The sequence below is a fragment of the Rhinatrema bivittatum genome, chromosome 14 (genome assembly GCF_901001135.1).
Source record: "Rhinatrema bivittatum chromosome 14, aRhiBiv1.1, whole genome shotgun sequence".
NCBI lineage: Eukaryota > Metazoa > Chordata > Amphibia > Gymnophiona > Rhinatrematidae > Rhinatrema > Rhinatrema bivittatum.
In genome coordinates, this window is record NC_042628.1 from 67,112,478 (window position 1) to 67,133,442 (window position 20,965).

Genomic DNA, 20,965 nt, shown 5'->3' on the forward strand with positions numbered 1-20,965 from the left:
TTTTCAGTGCTGTTTATTTAAGTTATTTTTTTTGGGAAACAAGTTTTCCATTTTGTTGCAACCTTACCTTCCTCCGGCTTGTTGGGAGAGATTGCATTTAGGGTTCTTAGTGTTATGGTCATCTTGGCTTGGGTAGAGGTCAATACTGAGAGACTGCAGATGGTACTAGCTTATGTACAGTGTCAGTGAAATTTTCTATATCCCCATCTACTGGCAGGGAAGCAAAACCCAGGAATCTAGACTGATCTGTGGTACTACAGGATCAAAAATTGACTATCTTTAAACTACTTAGTCCATATTCTCCAACATGGTCTAATGCTTTATTATATATCTATAAGCCCACACGAGGGCTAAGATCTTCTCAACTCGGTTTGCTTGAAGTACCCTCTGTTCGTCTAGAGCATTTATCTTCTACTGGAGAGACATCTTTTTCGGTAGCTGCACCAGCAGTCTGGAATCTCCTTCCATTTGAACTTCGAACCCTTGATAATTTGAAAAAATTTAGGGATCCTTGAAAGAATTTGTGTTTCATCGTGCCTTTGATTTGTGCTATATATAATTTCATGTGTACTGAATGTAATACTTCTCTATTTGGATGTCAATGATTATTGTTCAAAAGAGTAATTTTGATTCTCTGTGATGGTAAACATGAGTAATACTTGCAGATATTGACAAATGTCTTTAAACCATTGTTTTTATGAAATTCATAGTATGCTTTTTTTATATTGTAATATTATTTTGTATATGCTTTTTATTGTGAATCACCTAGACCTTTGTCAAGGCGATTAATAAATTTTAATAAAAATGAAAACAAAATGAAAAATGAAATGAAAGTTTTCCGATGCCGTTCATGTTGCTGCAGTAGTGATGAGATAAGCACGTGGCAGTAATATTGCATACTTGCCTTTGGCACTGGCTTCTCTTTGCTACTGGTGTTAACTGCAGAGGAGTGTGATGTGGCTGTTTTTTTCTCTATCTCTTGTTTAGATTTCTCAAAGCAGCCCGAGTTCTCGAGCCAGATCCCTGAGATGCTGGAGCCAGATGTAACACTGACTATTAACTGCACAGCTCCGGGGAGGTGTGCGGGAACCGCCCCCATCATCACCTGGATAGAAGCATTAACTACACCTAATTCCACGACTAACACAACATCTTCTCATAATGATGGAACATTCAGCTATTCATCCAGTTTCACCTTTACTACATCTACGGATGACCACAGGAAAACTCTGACCTGTTTGGTGCATTACCCTGGGGTGAAAATGTCTACGGAGAAAACTGTCACCTTATATGTGAAGAGTAAGTAACTTGCTTCTATTGAAAAAAATACTGTAACAAATGATCCATTTTTCCCAAGCCGCTTATTCATAAATATAAAAGAGCCCTGCACAGTTTGGACTGCAGAAGTGCTGTCTGCTTCTATCTGGACTGAACTAAAACCCATAGAAGTTGCACCCAGATTTCTGTTTGTTTTGACCCCAATAAGCCTGAACTTACTGTAATAAAATGGGAATCACTATCCCTGCTTTAAAAAGAAGGCTACAGAGTGGACATGGCTACCCCCCCCCCCCCCCCCCCCCCACCTCCCACCCATAAAAATATACTTTGCCTACTGAGTCTATTCATTGGCATACTGTTGGTCTCTGGCATCCAGAAGCCAACACTTGAATTTACCCCTTTCCCCATCTCATCTTCTATCTCTCTCTCTCTCTTTCCCATTCCTTATCCCAGTCCACCTCCCCCCCCCACCCCACCCCCCCACATACCATACATACGCTCTTTCTCTTCTCATCCCTTCTCTCCTTGACAAAGAGAAAAGGGTATGTGTATTTTTAGCATGCCTTTCCATGACTCAAGGTGCCTAACAGCATTTTTAGAATTTAGGTGCTATAATTCCAGTACCCAAAGTGTTTATAATCTGCCTGAATAACCTGTCCCCTTACTTCCTTCTCTCTTTCAATACCCCCATCCTCCTCTCACACCCTGAAAATGTAAAAATACATTTGGACTTCTGGGATACCTTACATCATTCTTGGAATTCATAATAAATAATTTCCTTCCATAAAGAGTTTATAATCTCTGAAGGTACCCTGCCTCCTCTAACTCCTTGCTCTTTTTCCCCCCTGTCCACTCTACTCCCTGTCACCATATCCCTTCCCCTCTTTCTGCTCTTGCTTCCCTAACAGCCAGTCCCTTATCTTTCTCCATGCCCTCACCCCTGCTCAGCACAAGTTTTCTATTCTCCCACCCTCCAGTGCTTGGCAGTAGTTTCCCTCTTCCTCCCCCTGCTCTGGCCCGGCTATACAACCTCTTCCATCTATAATTCTTTCTTCTATCTTTGTGTCCCAAATTCTTTCAGGGGTGGCCCTGATCCATCTTGCCTCCTAATCCTGCTTCACTTCCTAGATGCAAGGCTTGCAGGTTGAAGGCAGATCTTCACAGGCCTATAAAATAGCTTCATTCATCCTCTGCACCTTACATGAGCCTCTGAGCTCTTCAGCAGATGTGGCCTTCTGCCTCTTGGATTGGCTGCAATTATCATGTATCATGGTGAGGTGGGAGAAGGTATTGGCAGCAGAGAGGTACCCAATGCTAGCATAACATTGGTCCCTTAGGCAGGAATTTGGGTGCCCTGTGCAGCCACACATCCAAATCTGTGAACATTTGAATAATGTTCACCCTGAGATTCAATGTGAATTTACTGATGGGGGGATTGTATACATCATTCTTATCTCTTCCTCTGCACCCCCATCCCACTCACACATTCTCTTTCTTTCCCCCTTCCAGGAATGACCTCAGCATTCTGCCCTCTATCTCCAAGGCTGAAATCAGCACTTTCCTTCTTACCTACCTCCCTGATCCCAGCACTCTCCCCATGGATAAGTATGGTCACCCAGTTGTACTGCAAGGAAACACATTCAACAGCAATCAGCCCTCTGTTTTCTGCTATAGCACCCACATCACTTCCAGGCAGCAGCAGAGTACAGGATGAGGGATGGTGAGGCTAAGTCTGGAATAGATAGAGTGGAGAGAACAGAGAAGAGCTACTCTGCTGCCTAATCCAGCCTCTCTCCTGTTTCTCTTCCATCCCGTGGCGCATGCTAGTAACAGGAGGGGAAATACAACCATTGATTTATTGCTACTGCTGCTATTACTATTTATCATGTCTGAAGTAGTATTCAACATATATAGCACTAGTAGCATAACGGATCCACTCTAATCAAATTTGACAGCAGCCAATCAGCTTTCACTTCTGGCTTAGACCCCACCCATGCCTATCTCAAACTCCACCCATGCTCCTCCAATCCCATAGAAGTGGATGGGTATAGCTCTGCACATGCCCCACTCCAAAGAATACCCCCTCCCATCCAAACGATGCACCCAACCTACTCTAGATCATGGCCCCACCCAAAACAACCCATAACCACCAACCCCTCACATTCTATAGAAGTGAATGGAGTAGTTCCTCCCAAACTTCACCATAAGCCACACCACCTCCCACCCAAAACATGCCCCAGATCCAAACAACACCCTGTATGATGTCACCAGAAGTGACACTTTGCTGCCTTTTGATGGCATCACCAAAAGTCCAACCGACCCCCACCCCCAAAAATATGCCCCATAGAATGTAATCAGAAATGGCTGTGAGGCTTTGAATGATGACAGAATTAATAGATTCTGTCCGTTTTTTCATAACCTCACCAGAAGTCCAAATAATTACTACCAGACTGGTGACAGAGCTGGAAACAGGACTTTCAGAATGCGGATTTAAAAATTACCAGCTGTAACATATCAGGAAGCTCTCTCTTATTTTGTCCACAGTGACAAGGGGAATTTCCCCCCTTCCTTCCTCCCCTCAGTGTAAATATGCTGCCTGGTAGACATGCAGAGTGAAATGTGAGAAGATCAATTTGTATTATACAAATAGGATGGTTAATATCAAGGGTGTGGTATGCAAAAATGAATAAAACAAGGCTTGAGGTTTTTGGGTTTTTTTTTAATAATTGACTCCAGACTAGGACATCTTGCTTCAGGAGCCATAAAGCTATTGTTTGTAGAATGCCTTGGACACATCATGGTGAGACGAATGCAATCCTTCAATAATGATGGATTAATGAATGAAGAGAACTAGAGTTAAATGGTATAGTTTGAGTTGATTAGATTATCATGGGCCTCCTGATGAAGCATGGATGTGAAACTATGGCCGCTATTGAGTCAAGATCACTATTGAGACGATTAATATACATAGTTCCAATATTTTATTTGCAAAAGAAAAAATGACTTAAAATTTTTTCTTTTCCACACAAATCGCAAATGATGGCACTGTCCGGGCAGCCCATTTGTTATAGGGCATGCCGTCAGGCTTGCTGCAGTGTTATTAAATAGAATTAATAAGTTTACACCAAAATTTGTTGCAAGACAGTATTGCTATCTTATTTGTTTTTTGGAGATTTCCTTTTTCTAGGTTTGTATCATTGTGGATGGAGAATCTTGGCTTTTTTTTTTTTGGGTTGTGTCTGTAGAATATATAGCCATCTGAACCATCTGAACTTAAAGAAATTTGTCAACAACACAACCAAGGACTGCTTCCACAAATTACACATTCTAAAAAGACTTAAACCACTCTTCCACTTCCACGACTTTAGGACGGTTCTCCAGGCTACCCTATTTTCCAAGATAGACTACTGCAATGCCATCCTACTGGGACTCCCCGCTTCTACCACTAAACCCCTTCAGATGCTTCAGAATGCTGCCGCCAGAATTCTGACAAACTCCAACCGAGGAGATCACATCACACCCATTCTCAGGAATCTCCACTGGCTCCCTATAAACTTCAGAATCCTGCATAAGTCCCTCACCATTATTCACAAGACCATACACAACAAGCACTCCCTCGACCTGCATATCACGTTACGACTGCACACTTCAATTATACCTATAAGAGAGGCCTATAAAGGAACCCTTCATGCAGCAGTCAAAAAAGCAAACAGACTGTTAGGAATTATTAGGAAGGGAATGGTTAATAAAACGGAAAATGTCATAATGCCTCTATATCGCTCCATGGTGAGACTGCACCTTGAATACTGTGTACAATTCTGGTCGCCGCATCTCAAAACACATATAGTTGCAATGGAGAAGGTACAGAGAAGGGCAACCAAAATGATAAAGGGGATGGAATAGCTCCCCTATGAGGAAAGGCTGAAGAGGTCAAGGCAGTTCAGCTTGGAGAAGAGGGGGAATATGATAGAGGTCTTTAAGATCATGAGAGGTCTTGAATGAGTAGATGTGAATCAGTTATTTACACTTCTGGATAATAGAAGGAGTAGGGGGCATTCCATGAAGTTAGCAAGTAGCACATTTAAGACTAATCGGAGAAAATTCTTTTTTAATCAACGCACAATTAAACTCTGGAATTTGTTGCCAGAGGACGTCGTTAGTGCAGTTAGTATAGCTGTGTTTAAAAAAGGATTGGATAAGTTCTTGGAGGAGAAGTCCATTACCTGCTATTAAGTTCACTTAGAGAATAGCGACTGCCATTAGCAATGGTTACATGGGATCTTCTTAGTGTTTGGGTACTTGCCAGGTTCTTATGGCCTGGATTGGCCACTGTTGGAAACAGGATGCTGGGCTTGATGGACCCTTGGTCTGACCCAGTATGGCATTTTCTTATGTTCTTATGGCATACTAAGGGGTGTATTGTTGGGAGGTGGAGGTGGGTTGTACTTCCAGTGATGTCATCAAAAGACAGTCAAGTGTCATTTCTGGTGATGACATAGGGGTGAGTTTCGTTCTGGAGGTGAATGTTTTTGGTGGTATGGTGTATGGCTTAGGGCATATCTTGGTAGGCTACTCCATTTACTTCTATGGGGTGAGAAAAGCATGGGTGGAGTTCAAGTGGGAGTGAGTGGGGCTTAGACTGGAAGTGAAACACTGATTGGCTGCTGTAAAATTTTGATTGATATTGTACTCAATATTAGAGATGTGAATCGGAACCGGAATCGGTTCGGTTCCGGTTCCGATTCAAATCTTACAATTTATATAGTCCGGCATGATTGGTTTTTTGTTTATCAGCTGCGCCCGAGCCGATAAACAAAAAACCCACCCGACCCTTTAAAAATGATCCCTTTGCTTCCCGAACCCCCCCAAAACCATTTTAAAATTACCTGGTGGTCCAGTGGGGGCGCGGGGAGCGATCTCCCGCTCTCAGGCCATTGGCTGCGCTAATAAAAATGGCGCCGATGGCCCTTTGCCCTTACCATGTGACAGGGTATCCGTGCCATTGGCCGGCTCCTGTCACATGGTAGGAGCACTGGATGCCCGGCGCCATCTTTAAAAATAGCGCCGGCCATTTTAAAGATGGTCGGCGCCTACCATGTGACAGGGGCCGGCCAATGGCACGGATACCCTGTCACATGGTAAGGGCAACGGGCCATCGGCGCCATTTTTATTAGTGGCAGCCGATGGCCCGAGAGCAGGAGATCGCTCCCCGTGCCCCCACTGGACCACCAGGTAATTTTAAAATGGTTTTGGGGGGTTCGGGAGGGTGGGGGAAGCAAAGGGGTCATTTTTAAAGGGTCAGTAGGTTGTTTTTTTTAATCGGGCCATCGGCGCCATTTTTATTAGTGGCAGACAAAATGGCACCGATGGCCCGAGAGCAGGAGCTCGGTCCCAGGGCTTCCACTGGACCACCAGGTACTCGTAAAATGTTTTGGGGGGGTTCGGGAGGGTGGGGGAAGGTAAGGGTTTAGTTTTAAAGGGTCGGGGTGGGTTGTTTTGGTGTGCCGGTTTTCCCGCCCTCCCCCCAAATAACTCCCGTTAGTGGACACTAACCCATTAACGATTTTTCACGATAAATCGGGGGGGATTTCTATTGTATCGCTCACTCTAACGATTTTTGACGATTTAAAAAATATCGGATGGTTTTTTTAAATCGTCAAAAAACGATTCACATCCCTACTCAATATACTACTAGTGCTGTATAAGTTGAATAGTGCTTCAGACATGATGATAAATCAAACGAAATCTAACCTCCCATGGTACAATAGTAAGATACGACTTCCGAAAAGTTCTCTCAGAAAAAAGGAACGCAACTGGATGAAACAGAAGAACTCTAATGCTAAAACTGATTTCTGTAATACTCTAAGTTTATATAGGAATTAAGTTAACCTAGCAAGAAAAAGTTATTATGCAAACAAAATAGCCTTAGCAAAAAACAATCCTGCTACACTATTTAACATGGTAAAATCTTTAACAACTGCTTTCTCAGCAGCAAATTCAGAAATCAATAATGATACTTGCGAACAAATTGCAAACATTTTTCAACAAAAAGTAAATACTATAACCCAGGAATTTTCTACTTTACCTTACCCCCAATTATAAACAAAAAGCGGTGAACGCTGAATGGACGGATTTCCACTCTACTACACCTGCAGTTATTCAAAAGATTATAAGTAAACAAAAGGTATCAAATTCCCCAATTAACCCTTGTGCTGGCACTTTATTTAAAAATATTGCCGAAAGTTGCTCTTATCATTTATGCCAGATAATTAATCAGTCACTAAAATCAGGGAAATTCCCAGATCTACTAAAACAAACTTCAATATTGCCCATCTTAAAGAACAATACATCTTCAGTGGAAACACTGAGAGGAGAGGATCACCTTGCTGGTGGCTGAAAGGAATCAGTAAGTTTTTGCTTGGGACATTGACTTTTTTAAAAGTATTGGGGCAAAGTTAACTATTTGGGAATATTATTTAGTGTGTTTGTGTCTTTAATAGTCAGAAAGGCAGTGAATAAACAAGTTAGACTGTTTGCATTTTTAAATAGTCAATAAGGTAGCAGTAGATAGGCAGTGAATAAACAAGTTAGACTGTATTTTTAGTTAGTCAATAAGGTAGCAGTAGGTAGGCAGTGAATAAACAAGTTAGACTGTATTTTTAGTCAGTCAATAAGGTAGCAGTAGATAGTGTGTTTATTTTTAAAAGTCTGCAGAACTGAGAGTACTCCAGACTTTCAAAGAGCTGACTGTTTGTTTTTAATACTAACTGAGTGCATTGTATTGAAAAAATAAAAAAAGCACAACCCCCACCCACAAAAAAGTAGCCAGAAGCTAGAAATAAGCTAGGAGCAGTACATACCAAAGTAAAAAAGTTGAATAGTTCAGCTCAGTTACTCACCTTGGAAAGGTGTTGAGGTAGTGTGATTGGGTTTGAATAGGGACCAACATTTGTTAATCAAGGGAGCAGTGAGTCACTCAGGCTGACTAACTGAAGTTAGACTGTTTATATTTCCCAACCCTCCCACCCCTTGCCCACCCATCCCTAGCTCATCCCTTAATTTATAGGCAGGTGCCACTTTCACAAAAAAAAAAACCAACCCATCAACAAAAACTTTATTGAGAATTCGATCAGACCCCGGTAGGCCACTACCAGACACATAGTGAATTCACTAATACATTTAAAGGAAGTTAGACACATTCCTACTCCCATAGCAACCTAAAACTTAACTAGGAACTGATCAAAATTGAGATGAAGGCAGCAGTCCAGCAGCAAGAGGGGGGCTTCCCAGTCTTTTGCATCGAGTGTCACATGTATGATTTTTTACCCACCGGTGAGAAGTTGTACATGTGCATGCGATGCAAAGAGCTCCTGGCTCTCAGAAAACGAGTCTGATCTCTGGAGGCTAGAGTGGCAGACCTGGAGGAGCTGAGGCAGACAGAGAGGTATATAGATGAGACCTTCAGGGACATAGTAGTCAAGTCCCAACTTCAGACTGGCAGCCCTGGTGCTGCCTTGGAGGAAGAAGGTCTCATAATGGGAGAGCACCAACCAGGTGTAGCAGGAAAGGATCCTGTAGCAAGGACCTGCTCTCTAGGTGATGCATTGTCCTTTCGCACTGAGGATATCTCCCCAAGGCCTACTGCCCAGGAGGGAAGGGTTAGGTCGGCCGTCATAGTTGGTGATTCGATTATTAGGAATATAGATAGCTGGGTGGCTGGTGGGCGTGAGGATCGCCTGGTAACATGCCTACCTGGTGCGAAGGTGGCGGACCTCACGCGTCACCTAGATAGGATTTTAGACAGTGCTGGGGAGGAGCCGGCTGTCGTGATACACGTGGGCACCAACGACATAGGAAAATGTGGGAGGGAGGTTCTGGAAGCCAAATTTAGGCTCTTAGGTAGAAAGATTAAATCCAGAACCTCCAGGGTAGCATTCTCTGAAATGCTCCCTGTTCCACGCGCAGGTCACCAGAGGCAGGCAGAGCTCCGGAGTCTCAATGCGTGGATGAGACGATGGTGCAAGGAAGAGGGATTCAGTTTTGTTAGGAACTGGGGAACCTTTTGGGGAAGGGGGAGTCTCTTCCGAAGGGATGGGCTCCACATTAACCAGGGTGGAACCAGACTGCTGGCGCTAACCTTTAAAAAGGAGATAGAGCAGCTTTTAAACTAGAACAAAGGGGAAAGCCGACAGTCGCTCAGCAGCGCATGGTTCGGAGAGAGGTATCTTTAAAGGATACTAATGATGCATTAGAATTAGGGCATCCCGACAGTGAGGTTCCAATAATTAGAAAAGTAGTCCGAGTGCCTGTAACTAAAAACTCACCTGAGCTAAAAAATTCTAACTTATCCCTATCAATTAAAAAGCAGAATAAAAATACAAACAAAAAACAAACTTTGAAATGTTTGTATGCTAATGCCAGAAGTCTAAGAAGTAAGATGGGAGAATTAGAATGTATAGCAGTAAATGATGACATAGACTTAATTGGCATCTCAGAGACATGGTGGAAAGAGGATAACCAATGGGACAGTGCTATACCGGGGTACAAATTATATCGCAATGACAGAGAGGAGCAGTCGGGAAGAGGTGTGGCGCTTTATGTCCGGGATGGCATAGAGTCCAACAGGATAAACATCCTGCATGAGACTAAATACACAATTGAATCTTTATGGGTAGAAATCCCTTGTGTGTCAGGGAAGACTACAGTGATAGGGGTATCCTACCGTCCACCTGGTCAAGATGGTGAGATGGACAGTGAAATGCTAAGAGAAATTAGGGAAGCTAACCAAATTGGTAATGCAGTAATAATGGGAGACTTCAATTACCACAAAGTCACAAGTGCAAGTAAAGAGATCAAAGTCCCATTCACTTTATATAACGCAATTTATTATTCATGAATCAAGTTCATATATAATTTAATTCGGCAACTCCATATCAGTAGTAACAAACGTATATTTTTCTATGTCCCCCGACACGGTCCCGTGTTTCGCGGAGGCTGCATCGAGAGGGACCCAAAGGAATCATTCATATCTGAAATGTGATATAGCATAGTATAAGAAACGGAACAAACGCTGCCAAAACAGATAATATTAAAAGTACACATACCCATTCCATTCTTCTCAGGAGCGCAATCGCCCCGTGATCTGACAGCCATTTAAAGAGCAGAAAAAGGCGCGGAGAAGGACTCTCGCGAGAGACAGCAATCGGGAGGCACCTGTAAATCAAAGCTTCCGTTTGTAGTTAATAAAATAGGTGCCATTCAATATCTTTATTGAGGCCAGAGGGGGTTACTGTATTAAGAGTGTAAATCCACCGCTGCTCCCTCCGACCCAGCATACCGGAGAAATCTCCTCCCCGTGAAGGGGGCGAGACTACCTCCAATACTGAGTAAGAGAGAGAGTCAATGGAATGTTCCGCCTGGAGCCAGTGGGACACCAGGGGTTCATCAATTCTGGAAGATCTTATGTTCGAACAATGTTCAATAACCCGTGTCTTTATCATTCGGGATGTTTTCCCCACATTTAACAATGAACAGGGGCATTTTATCACATAGATCACTCCTTTTGTGCAGCAGTTTGATTGAGAATATAGTTTGAACACAGGACGTGTGTTCAAACTATATTCTCAATTTAATTCGGCAACTCCATATCAGTAGTAACAAACGTATATTTTTCTATGTCCCCCGACACGGTCCCGTGTTTCGCGGAGGCTGCATCGGGAGGGACCCAAAGGAATCATTCATATCTGAAATGTGATATAGCATAGTATAAGAAACGGAACAAACGCTGCCAAAACAGATAATATTAAAAGTACACATACCCATTCCATTCTTCTCAGGAGCGCAATCGCCCCGTGATCTGACAGCCATTTAAAGAGCAGAAAAAGGCGCGGAGAAGGACTCTCGCGAGAGACAGCAATCGGGAGGCACCTGTAAATCAAAGCTTCCGTTTGTAGTTAATAAAATAGGTGCCATTCAATATCTTTATTGAGGCCAGAGGGGGCTACTGTATTAAGAGTGTAAATCCACCGCTGCTCCCTCCGACCCAGCATACCGGAGAAATCTCCTCCCCGTGAAGGGGGCGAGACTACCTCCAATACTGAGTAAGAGAGAGAGTCAATGGAATGTTCCGCCTGGAGCCAGTGGGACACCAGGGGTTCATCAATTCTGGAAGATCTTATGTTCGAACAATGTTCAATAACCCGTGTCTTTATCATTCGGGATGTTTTCCCCACATATAACAATGAACAGGGGCATTTTATCACATAGATCACTCCTTTTGTGCAGCAGTTTGATTGAGAATATAGTTTGATCAAACTATATTCTCAATATTGAGAATATAGTTTGATCAAACTATATTCTCAATCAAACTGCTGCACAAAAGGAGTGATCTATGTGATAAAATGCCCCTGTTCATTGTTATATGTGGGGAAAACATCCCGAATGATAAAGACACGGGTTATTGAACATTGTTCGAACATAAGATCTTCCAGAATTGATGAACCCCTGGTGTCCCACTGGCTCCAGGCGGAACATTCCATTGACTCTCTCTCTTACTCAGTATTGGAGGTAGTCTCGCCCCCTTCACGGGGAGGAGATTTCTCCGGTATGCTGGGTCGGAGGGAGCAGGGGTGGATTTACACTCTTAATACAGTAGCCCCCTCTGGCCTCAATAAAGATATTGAATGGCACCTATTTTATTAACTACAAACGGAAGCTTTGATTTACAGGTGCCTCCCGATTGCTGTCTCTCGCGAGAGTCCTTCTCCGCGCCTTTTTCTGCTCTTTAAATGGCTGTCAGATCACGGGGCGATTGCGCTCCTGAGAAGAATGGAATGGGTATGTGTACTTTTAATATTATCTGTTTTGGCAGCGTTTGTTCCGTTTCTTATACTATGCTATATCACATTTCAGATATGAATGATTCCTTTGGGTCCCTCCCGATGCAGCCTCCGCGAAACACGGGACCGTGTCGGGGGACATAGAAAAATATACGTTTGTTACTACTGATATGGAGTTGCCGAATTAAATTATATATGAACTTGATTCATGATTAATAAATTGCGTTATATAAAGTGAATGGGACTTTGATCTCTTTACTTGCACTTGTGACTTTGTGGATTACCTTATGTGCAAGGTGCTTCTGGAATATTTTTAGACTTCAATTACCCCAATATAGACTGGGTAAATGTATCATCGGGTCACACTAGAGAGATAACGTTCCTGGATGGAATAAATGATAGCTTTATGGAGCAATTGGTTCAGGAACTGACGAGAGAGGGAGCAATTTTAGATCTAATTCTCAGTGGAGCACAGGACTTGGTGAGAGAGGTAACGGTGGTGGGGCCGCATGGCAATAGTGATCATAATATGATCAAATTTGATTTAATGACTGGAAAAGGAACAGTGTGCAAATCCAAGGCTCTCGTGCTAAACTTTCAAAAGGGAAACTTTGATAAAATGAGAAGAATTGTTAGAAAAAAACTGAAAGGAGCAGCTACAAAAGTAAAAAATGTCCAAGAGGCGTGGTCATTGTTAAAAAATACCATTCTAGAAGCACAGTCCAGATGTATTCCACACATTAAGAAAGGTGGAAAGAAGGCAAAACGATTACCGGCATGGTTAAAAGGGGAGGTGAATGAAGCTATTTTAGCCAAAAGATCTTCATTCAAAAATTGGAAGAAGGATCCAACAGAAGAAAATAGGATAAAGCATAAACATTGGCAAGTTAAATGTAAGACATTGATAAGACAAGCTAAGAGAGAATTTGAAAAGAAGTTGGCTGTAGAGGCAAAAACTCAGAGTAAAAACTTTTTTAAATATATCCGAAGCAGAAAGCCTGTGAGGGAGTCAGTTGGACCGTTAGATGATCGAGGGGTTAAAGTGGCACTTAGAGAAGATAAGGCCATCGCGGAAAGATTAAATGATTTCTTTGCTTCGGTGTTTACTGAAGAGGATGTTGGGGAGGTACCCGTAATGGAGAAGGTTTTCATGGGTAATGATTCAGATGGACTGAATCAAATCACGGTGAACCTAGAAGATGTGGTAGGCCTGATTGACAAACTGAAGAGTAGTAAATCACCTGGACCGGATGGTATACACCCCAGAGTGCTGAAGGAACTAAAAAATGAAATTTCAGACCTATTAGTAAAAATTTGTAACTTATCATTAAAATCATCCATGGTACCTGAAGACTGGAGGATAGCAAATGTAACCCCAATATTTAAAAAGGGCTCCAGGGGCGATCCGGGAAACTACAGACCGGTTAGCCTGACTTCAGTGCCAGGAAAAATAGTGGAAAGTGTTCTAAACATCAAAATCACAGAACATATAGAAAGACATGGTTTAATGGAACAAAGTCAGCATGGCTTTACCCAGGGCAAGTCTTGCCTCACAAATCTGCTTCACTTTTTTGAAGGAGTTAATAAACATGTGGATAAAGGTGAACCGGTAGATATAGTATACTTGGATTTTCAGAAGGCGTTTGACAAATTTCCTCATGAGAGGCTTCTAGGAAAAGTAAAAAGTCATGGGATAGGTGGCGATGTCCTTTCGTGGATTGCAAACTGGCTAAAAGACAGGAAACAGAGAGTAGGATTGAATGGGCAATTTTCTCAGTGGAAGGGAGTGGACAGTGGAGGGCCTCAGGGATCTGTATTGGGACCCTTACTGTTCAATATATTTATAAATGATCTGGAAAGAAATACGACGAGTGAGATAATCAAATTTGCGGACAACACAAAATTATTCAGAGTAGTTAAATCACAAGCAGACTGTGATACATTACAGGAGGACCTTGCAAGACTGGAAGATTGGGCGTCCAAATGGCAGATGAAATTTAATATGGACAAGTGCAAGGTGTTGCATATAGGGAAAAATAACCCTTGCTGTAGTTGCACGATGTTAGGTTCCATATTAGGAGCTACCACCCAGGAAAAAGATCTAGGCATCATAGTAGATAATACTTTAAAATCGTCAGCTCAGTGTGCTGCAGCAGTCAAAAAAGCAAATAGAATGTTAGGAATTATTAGGAAGGGAATGGTTAATAGAACGGAAAATGTCATAATGCCTCTGTATCGCTCCATGGTGAGACCACACCTTGAATACTGTGTACAATTCTGGTCGCCGCATCTCAAAAAAAATATAGTTGCAATGGAGAGGGTACAGAGAAGGGCAACCAAAATGATAAAGGGGATGGAACAGCTCCCCTATGAGGAAAGGCTGAAGAGGTTAGGGCTGTTCAGCTTGGAGAAGAGACGGCTGAGGGGGGATATGATAGAGGTCTTTAAGATCATGAGAGGTCTTGAATGAGTAGATGTGACTCGGTTATTTACACTTTCGAATAATAGAAAGACTAGGGGGCATTCCATGAAGTCAGCAAGTAACACATTTAAGACTAATCGGAGAAAATTCTTTTTCACTCAACGCACAATAAAGCTCTGGAATTTGTTGCCAGAGGAGGTGGTTAGTGCAGTTAGTGTAGCTGGGTTCAAAAAAGGTTTGGGTAAGTTTTTGGAGGAGAAGTCCATTAATGGCTACTAATCAATTATAGTTAGGGAATAGCCACTGCTATTAATTGCATCAGTAGCATGGGTTCTTCTTAGTGTTTGGGTAATTGCCAGGTTCTTGTGGCCTGGTTTTGGCCTCTGTTGGAAACAGGATGCTGGGCTTGATGGACCCTTGGTCTGACCCAGCATGGCAATTTCTTATGTTCTTATGTTCTTAAACCCAAACTAACATGGATTTAGAAAGGGGCATTCCATGGAGACCCTTCTTCTATCTTCTTTGAATACTTTTCTCAGAGGATTCGATTCCTATACTGATTATATTGTGATTTCCTGGCGTGTAGCCAGATGGACTCAGAACGAATGGGATAGTATCCGCGTGCCAGCAGTTGGAGATGGATCTGACGTCAGCACGGGGGTATATATATCCCCACAGGAAGCGTAGCAACTCAGTAATTTCCGTCTCCAAAGCAGTTTGGAGTGCCTGCACGCTAGTTGAGCGTGCTTTCTAAGACTACTTTAATTTTTTTCTCTTTTCTTCTCGTTCTAGATTCTACTTTGTTTTTCCCGTCTATTCGACTTAGAGCCCCGCGCTCCTGCGGTAGATACCCAAGGGTTCCTCCCCCAGTGAGCTCCCGGGGCGATTGCCGTGCTTCCCCGGCGGTGAAAGTCCTCGGTCCTGCCGAAGCGCGGCAGTGACACAGCCCCCGGGCGACGCTCGGGTGAGGCATACGAGGCCCTCGATCCCGGCGTGGACGAGGTAGCGGGTGCATATCCTCAATTGCGGCGGTGAGGTTGTCCCTTCCCCCGCAGCCGGAGACCGCCTGTGTTCAAGCCGGGAAGCACTGAAGCTGGTAAGGAGTACATCTCTTCCTACGGGTCTCCGAAGCGCAGAGGATCGGCGGCGTGGCACGCCGTGGAGGACGCCATTGTGGGGCCTTGCTCAGGTACTCCGCGCCCGTAATAGGCGCGGCTTTCTTCCTCCTTTGGAGTATATGGCTTTGTTTCGGTGACTTGCTGAGCGCCTATTTAATGCCACTGAGCGTATATCGCTAGCCGCATATTGCTAAGAGCTTATTGAATGCAATTTGAGCGTATATGGCTAACCGCTTATTGCTGAATGCCTATTGAATGCAAATTGAGCGTATATTGCTGACCGCTTATTGCTGCCTGCTTATTGAATACCAACTGAGCGTATACTGCTGACTGCTTCTTACTGAAAGCCTATTGAATGCATATTGAGCGTATATTGCTGACCGCCTATTGAATACTAATTGAGCATATATATTGCTGCCCGCTTATTGCTGAAAGCCTATTGAGTGCAAATTGAGTATATATTGCTGCCCTCTTATTCCTGAACTACTATTGGATGACAAGTGAGCGTATATGATTAACCGCTTATTGCTGAAAGCCTATTGCAGGCCATTGAGTGTATATTGCTGACCGCGTATTGCTGAAAGCCTATTGAATGCAGACTGAGCGTATATTGCTGACCGCTTATTGCTAAAAGCCTATTGAATGCACATTGTACGTATATTGCTGACCGCTTCTTGCTGAAAGTCTATTGAATGCAACTTGAGCGTATATTGCTGCCCGCTTATTACTGAAAGCCTATTGACTGCAAATTAAGCGTATATTGCTGCCCGCTTATTACTGAAAGCCTATTGACTGCAAATTAAGCGTATATTGCTGCCCGCTTATTACTGAAAGCCTATTGAATGCAAGTTAAGCGTATAGTGCTAACCGCATATTGCTATGAGCCTATTGAATGCCATTACGCATGTATTGCTAACCGCATATTACTAAGAGCCTATTGAATACCTTTAAGCGTGCATTGCTAACCGCATATTACTGTGAGCCTATTGAATGCTATTAAGCGTGTATTGCTAACCGCATATTACTCAGAGCCTATTGAATGCCATTAAGCGTGTATTGCTAACTGCATATTGCTGAGTGCATATTGCATATAATTGAGCTGTGTTCATGACCGCCTATTGCTGAGAACATATCGTGCATGTTACTGCCGCATATTATAAGTATTGTGCGCCTGTTCTATTACGCGCATATTGCTGCCGCATGTTATATGTGTTGTGCGCCTGTTCTATTAAGCGCATATTGCTGCCGCATGTTATATGTATTGTGCGCTTGTTCTATTGAGCGCCTATTGCTGCCGCATATTCTTATTATTGTGCGCCTGTTGTATTAAGCGCCTATTGCTGCCGCGCCTGTTGTATTCAGCGCCTATTGCTGCCGCATATTCTTATTATTGTGCGCCTGTTGTATTAAGCGCCTATTGCTGCCGCATATTCTTATTATTGTGCGCCTGTTGTATTAAGCGCCTATTGCTGCCGCATATTCTTATTATTGTGCGCCTGTTCTTTTAAGTATTTCAGCGCATACTTTTCCATTGGCTGAAGAACGCAGCAGCGTCTTCAGCGGCGGCGCCGCCTGCCTCAGGCATTGAAGTCCTTGGCCTCTGCTCTGCATACCAGCTTAGAGCCACAGTGAAGAGCAGCCTCCCTATGTGCTCAATGTGACGAGGCCGAGAGACCTTCGAGCCCGGACCGGTCTCAGCCACGGTTTGCTGACTGTTCCCCGGGAAGGGGATTCATGCCTTTGTACAGATGCAAATGGCTTCCCATCCAGTTTCTGCTGTTCCTGCTGTTCCTACGGTTTCTGCGGTCTTGCGGTGGCTGCGACTGTGGCGGTGGCTGCGGCTGCCGCTGCAGTGGCGGCTCCTATGGTTCCTGTTCCGGGACCCTCACGCCCTTCTCATGAGCGGGACTCCCGCCACTGGACAGTCCGGATCACTCAGACCAGGAGGTTTCACCAGACGAGTCAGGACTCCTGGACGAGGGGGAACCTCCCCCAGGTATTGAGCCATGTCGAACCCTGAAGTGGTTCTTTCCTTTGGAGGATCTCTCCGACCTGGTGTTTCAGTGTCTGGCGGAGTTGGAGTTTTTGTCCCACAGACCGCCATTTCCATTCTTGCAAGCGGCACAACGACAACCGATGGATTTCGCATGGGCGGCACCAGCGGCTACATTCCAAGGGGGCTGGGCCCTGACGGGCATGTGCCCATTGGCACCGGATATCCGGGACCTGCTGGCGCGCCCTACGGTGGACGCCTTGAGTAGCGCTGTGGTCCAGCGCACTACCATTCCAGTTGAAGGGGGGACGGCCCTCAAGGAGCCTCATGACCGGCGACTGGATGCCTTTCTGAAGCAGACCTTTGAGGTGGCAGCTGTATCTTTGCGGATCGCGACCGGCTGCACAGTAGTGACGTGGGCCTGCTTGTCACAGGTTAAGAACAACGCTCCAGCAGCTGACATGAAGTCCGCTCTCTCGGATGCTGCATCGGACCTCGTCCAGACAACAGCTCCGGGGATTTCATCCTCCATGGCCGCCAGGAGGCAGCTCTGGATCCGGAAATGGTCAGCTGATGCGCCTTCAATGACACACCTCGCCAGATGGCCCTTGCAGGCTCTTTCCTATTTGGCAGCGACCCTGATAAACTGGCCAGTACAGGGGGTGCCTCTCCAGTGCCTAGACTGACAGGTGATCGGTGCAGAAGGAGTCAGCGCGCTTTTCCAAGGCCCTTCAGGGGCAGGGGTTCACAGCGCTTTGTTCCCTATGAGACTCCGCCGATTCCTCTGAAGGACGGAGCCATAGGGGGCTGGTTAACCCTCTCCGCCCCAGATGGGTCGAGATTGCGTTGGACCAGTGGGTTCTCGCCATTTTCCGGGAGGAATATTATCTGGACTTTCATCATCTCTCTTCGGACAAGTTTGGGGAATCATCATGTCCCATACACAAGAAGGCAGCATTGGAAGCTACCTTGGCGAGGCTCCTGTCCTTGAAAGCCATCATCCCGGTACCCGCCTGGGAAGTGAATTCTGGACACTATTCCATTTTACCCAAGAAAGGGGGCACCTTTCAGCCTGTGATGGGCCTCAAATCAGTCAAACGCTACTTACGGGTGCCGAGGTTTCGCATGGAGATTCTGCGCTCCGTCAAGGCGGCAGTACGGCCAGGAGAATTCCTCACGGCGTGGGTCCTGTCAGAGGCGTACCTGCATATCACGATCCATCTGGATCACTTCCATCCCTACCTAGACGACTGGCGGCTCAGGGCGAACTCTCGAGAGGAGAGCCTTTGGACAACCGACGGAGTGATCGCCCTTCTGGAAAGCTTGGGCTGGGGAATCCGCCTCAGCAAGAGCGGCCTACAGCCTTCCCAGTCTCTGGAACACCTGGGACTGCAATACGACACGCAGGCAGACACAGTCAGGTTTACTGCCAAGAGTAGGTTGACACTTCAGGCGCGTATCCAGTACTTGATGGAAGCCAGTCGGCCCATCGCGTGGGATTATCTGCAGGTTCTTTGGCTGCATGGCATCCACCCTGGAAGTGGTACCTTGGGCAAGGGCCCATATGAGGCCTCTACTCTCTCGCTGGAGCCCTTGTCTATGGAACTGTTCGACGCACCTACCTCTGCCTGCCAGAGTCCGGACACGGTTACGGTGGTGGCTGCAGTCCAACCATGTGAGCAAGGGGTCGAGGATGTCCTCTCCCGCGTGGACGCTGCCCACCACAGACGCCAGCCTGAGCGGCTGGGGAGCGCACTGCGAAGGACTCACCGCACGAGGGCGGTGGCGCGGAGAAGAGTCAGTGTGGAACATCAACCGTCTAGAGGCTCGGACAGGCCGATTGGCTTGCCTTCGATTTGCGCACAGACTGAAGAACAGAGCAGTCAGAATGATATCCGACAACGCCACCATGGTGGCATACATCGACCGTCAGGGCGGAACCAGAAGCCGATGAGTATCTCTGGAGATCGCCCCACTGATGTTTTAGGCAGAGGCGAATCTTCGGGACAAGACCATTGCTCAAGTACCCAGATACTTCAGTCGCGAGTGCGTCTCCCACGGAATCGATGCCCTGGTTCGACCATGGCCTCCAGGGACTCTGCTATACGCCTTTCCTCCGTGGCCTCTGCTGGGCGCCATCATCCCCGAGATTCAGAAACTCCGGGGCCTAGTTCTTCTAGTGGCACCAGACTGGCCAAGAAGACCCTGGTACGCAGACATGAGAAGACTACTGGCGGGGGAGCCTTTCCCCTGCCTCCTCTCCGGGACCTTCTACGTCAAGGCCCCGTCCTCCACGAGGATCCAGCTCCATTCTCTCTTACGGTCTGGCCATTGAGAGGGTTAGACTGAAGAAATGTTCCTCGGAGCCCGTGCTTGATACACTCCTCCGAGCTCGCACGTTTTCCACATCCCTCACCTATGTTCACACCTGGAGAGTATTCGAAGCAGGGTGTGACACTCATGGCCCCAATCCACATGTGACCACAATCCCCATTGTATTGGATTTCCTGCAGGATGGACTTCAGAAGGGTCTCTCCCTCAGCTCCATCAAGGTTCAGGGGGCTGCGCTGTCTTGCTATGGTCCTAGGAGGGATGGCAAGACCATCGCCAAGCACCCAGATGTTTCTCGTTTCCTGCAAGGAGTCAAGCACATTCGTCCGCCACTGAAGTGGTCTGTGCCTTTGTGGGACCTCAACCTTGTTTTGGATTTCCTCGCGGGGTCCACCTTCAGACCCCTTCGGGGACTGTCTCTCCGTTCTCTACCCTTGATGATGGTGTTCTTGCTGGCTGTATGTTCAGCCCGCCGCATCTCAGAGATACAAGCACTGTCCTGCCATGATCCATTTCTCAGAATCCCTCCGGCAGCTATCCTTCTTCGGCCGGTCCCCTCCTTTCTACCGAAAGTGGTTTCACAGTTTCATCTTAACCAAACCTTATCCTTGCCTCCCACGGCGGGTTTGAAGAAATCTGAAGACGGGCGTCTATTACGCCATCTTGCCATTGGCAGATTGCTGCCCAGATATCTGGAAGTGACACAACAACTACGAAAGACGGACCATCTGTTCGTCCTGCACAGCGGGAAGAAGCAAGGTGATGCGGCCTCGAGGCCCACCATCGCCCGCTGGATTAAAGAAGTTATCAGAGCAGCTTACGTAGAAGCCGGGAAGTCTCCGCCTCTACAAGTCATGGCTCATTCTACCAGAGCACAAGCGACATCCTGGGCTGAATCCAGGATGCTGTCGCCTGCAGAAATCTGTAAAGCGGCGACATGGTCCTCCCTCCATACCTTCTCCAGGTTCTACCGTCTGGATGTCCA

At 45.6% G+C, this 20,965-nt stretch overlaps 1 protein-coding gene across 1 annotated transcript in view; it reads left to right on the forward strand.

Annotated features, from left to right (window-relative positions):
• Positions 1-1,021: 1,021 nt before the first annotated feature.
• LOC115075810 (sialic acid-binding Ig-like lectin 13) overlaps positions 1,022-20,965 on the forward strand; it is a 143,945-nt gene continuing 124,001 nt past the window's right edge. The window contains exon 1 of the mRNA XM_029576610.1: positions 1,022-1,299. Coding sequence (XP_029432470.1) covers positions 1,029-1,299 — 271 coding nt within the window. The 5' untranslated portion in view covers positions 1,022-1,028. The remainder of the gene's footprint in view (positions 1,300-20,965) is intronic.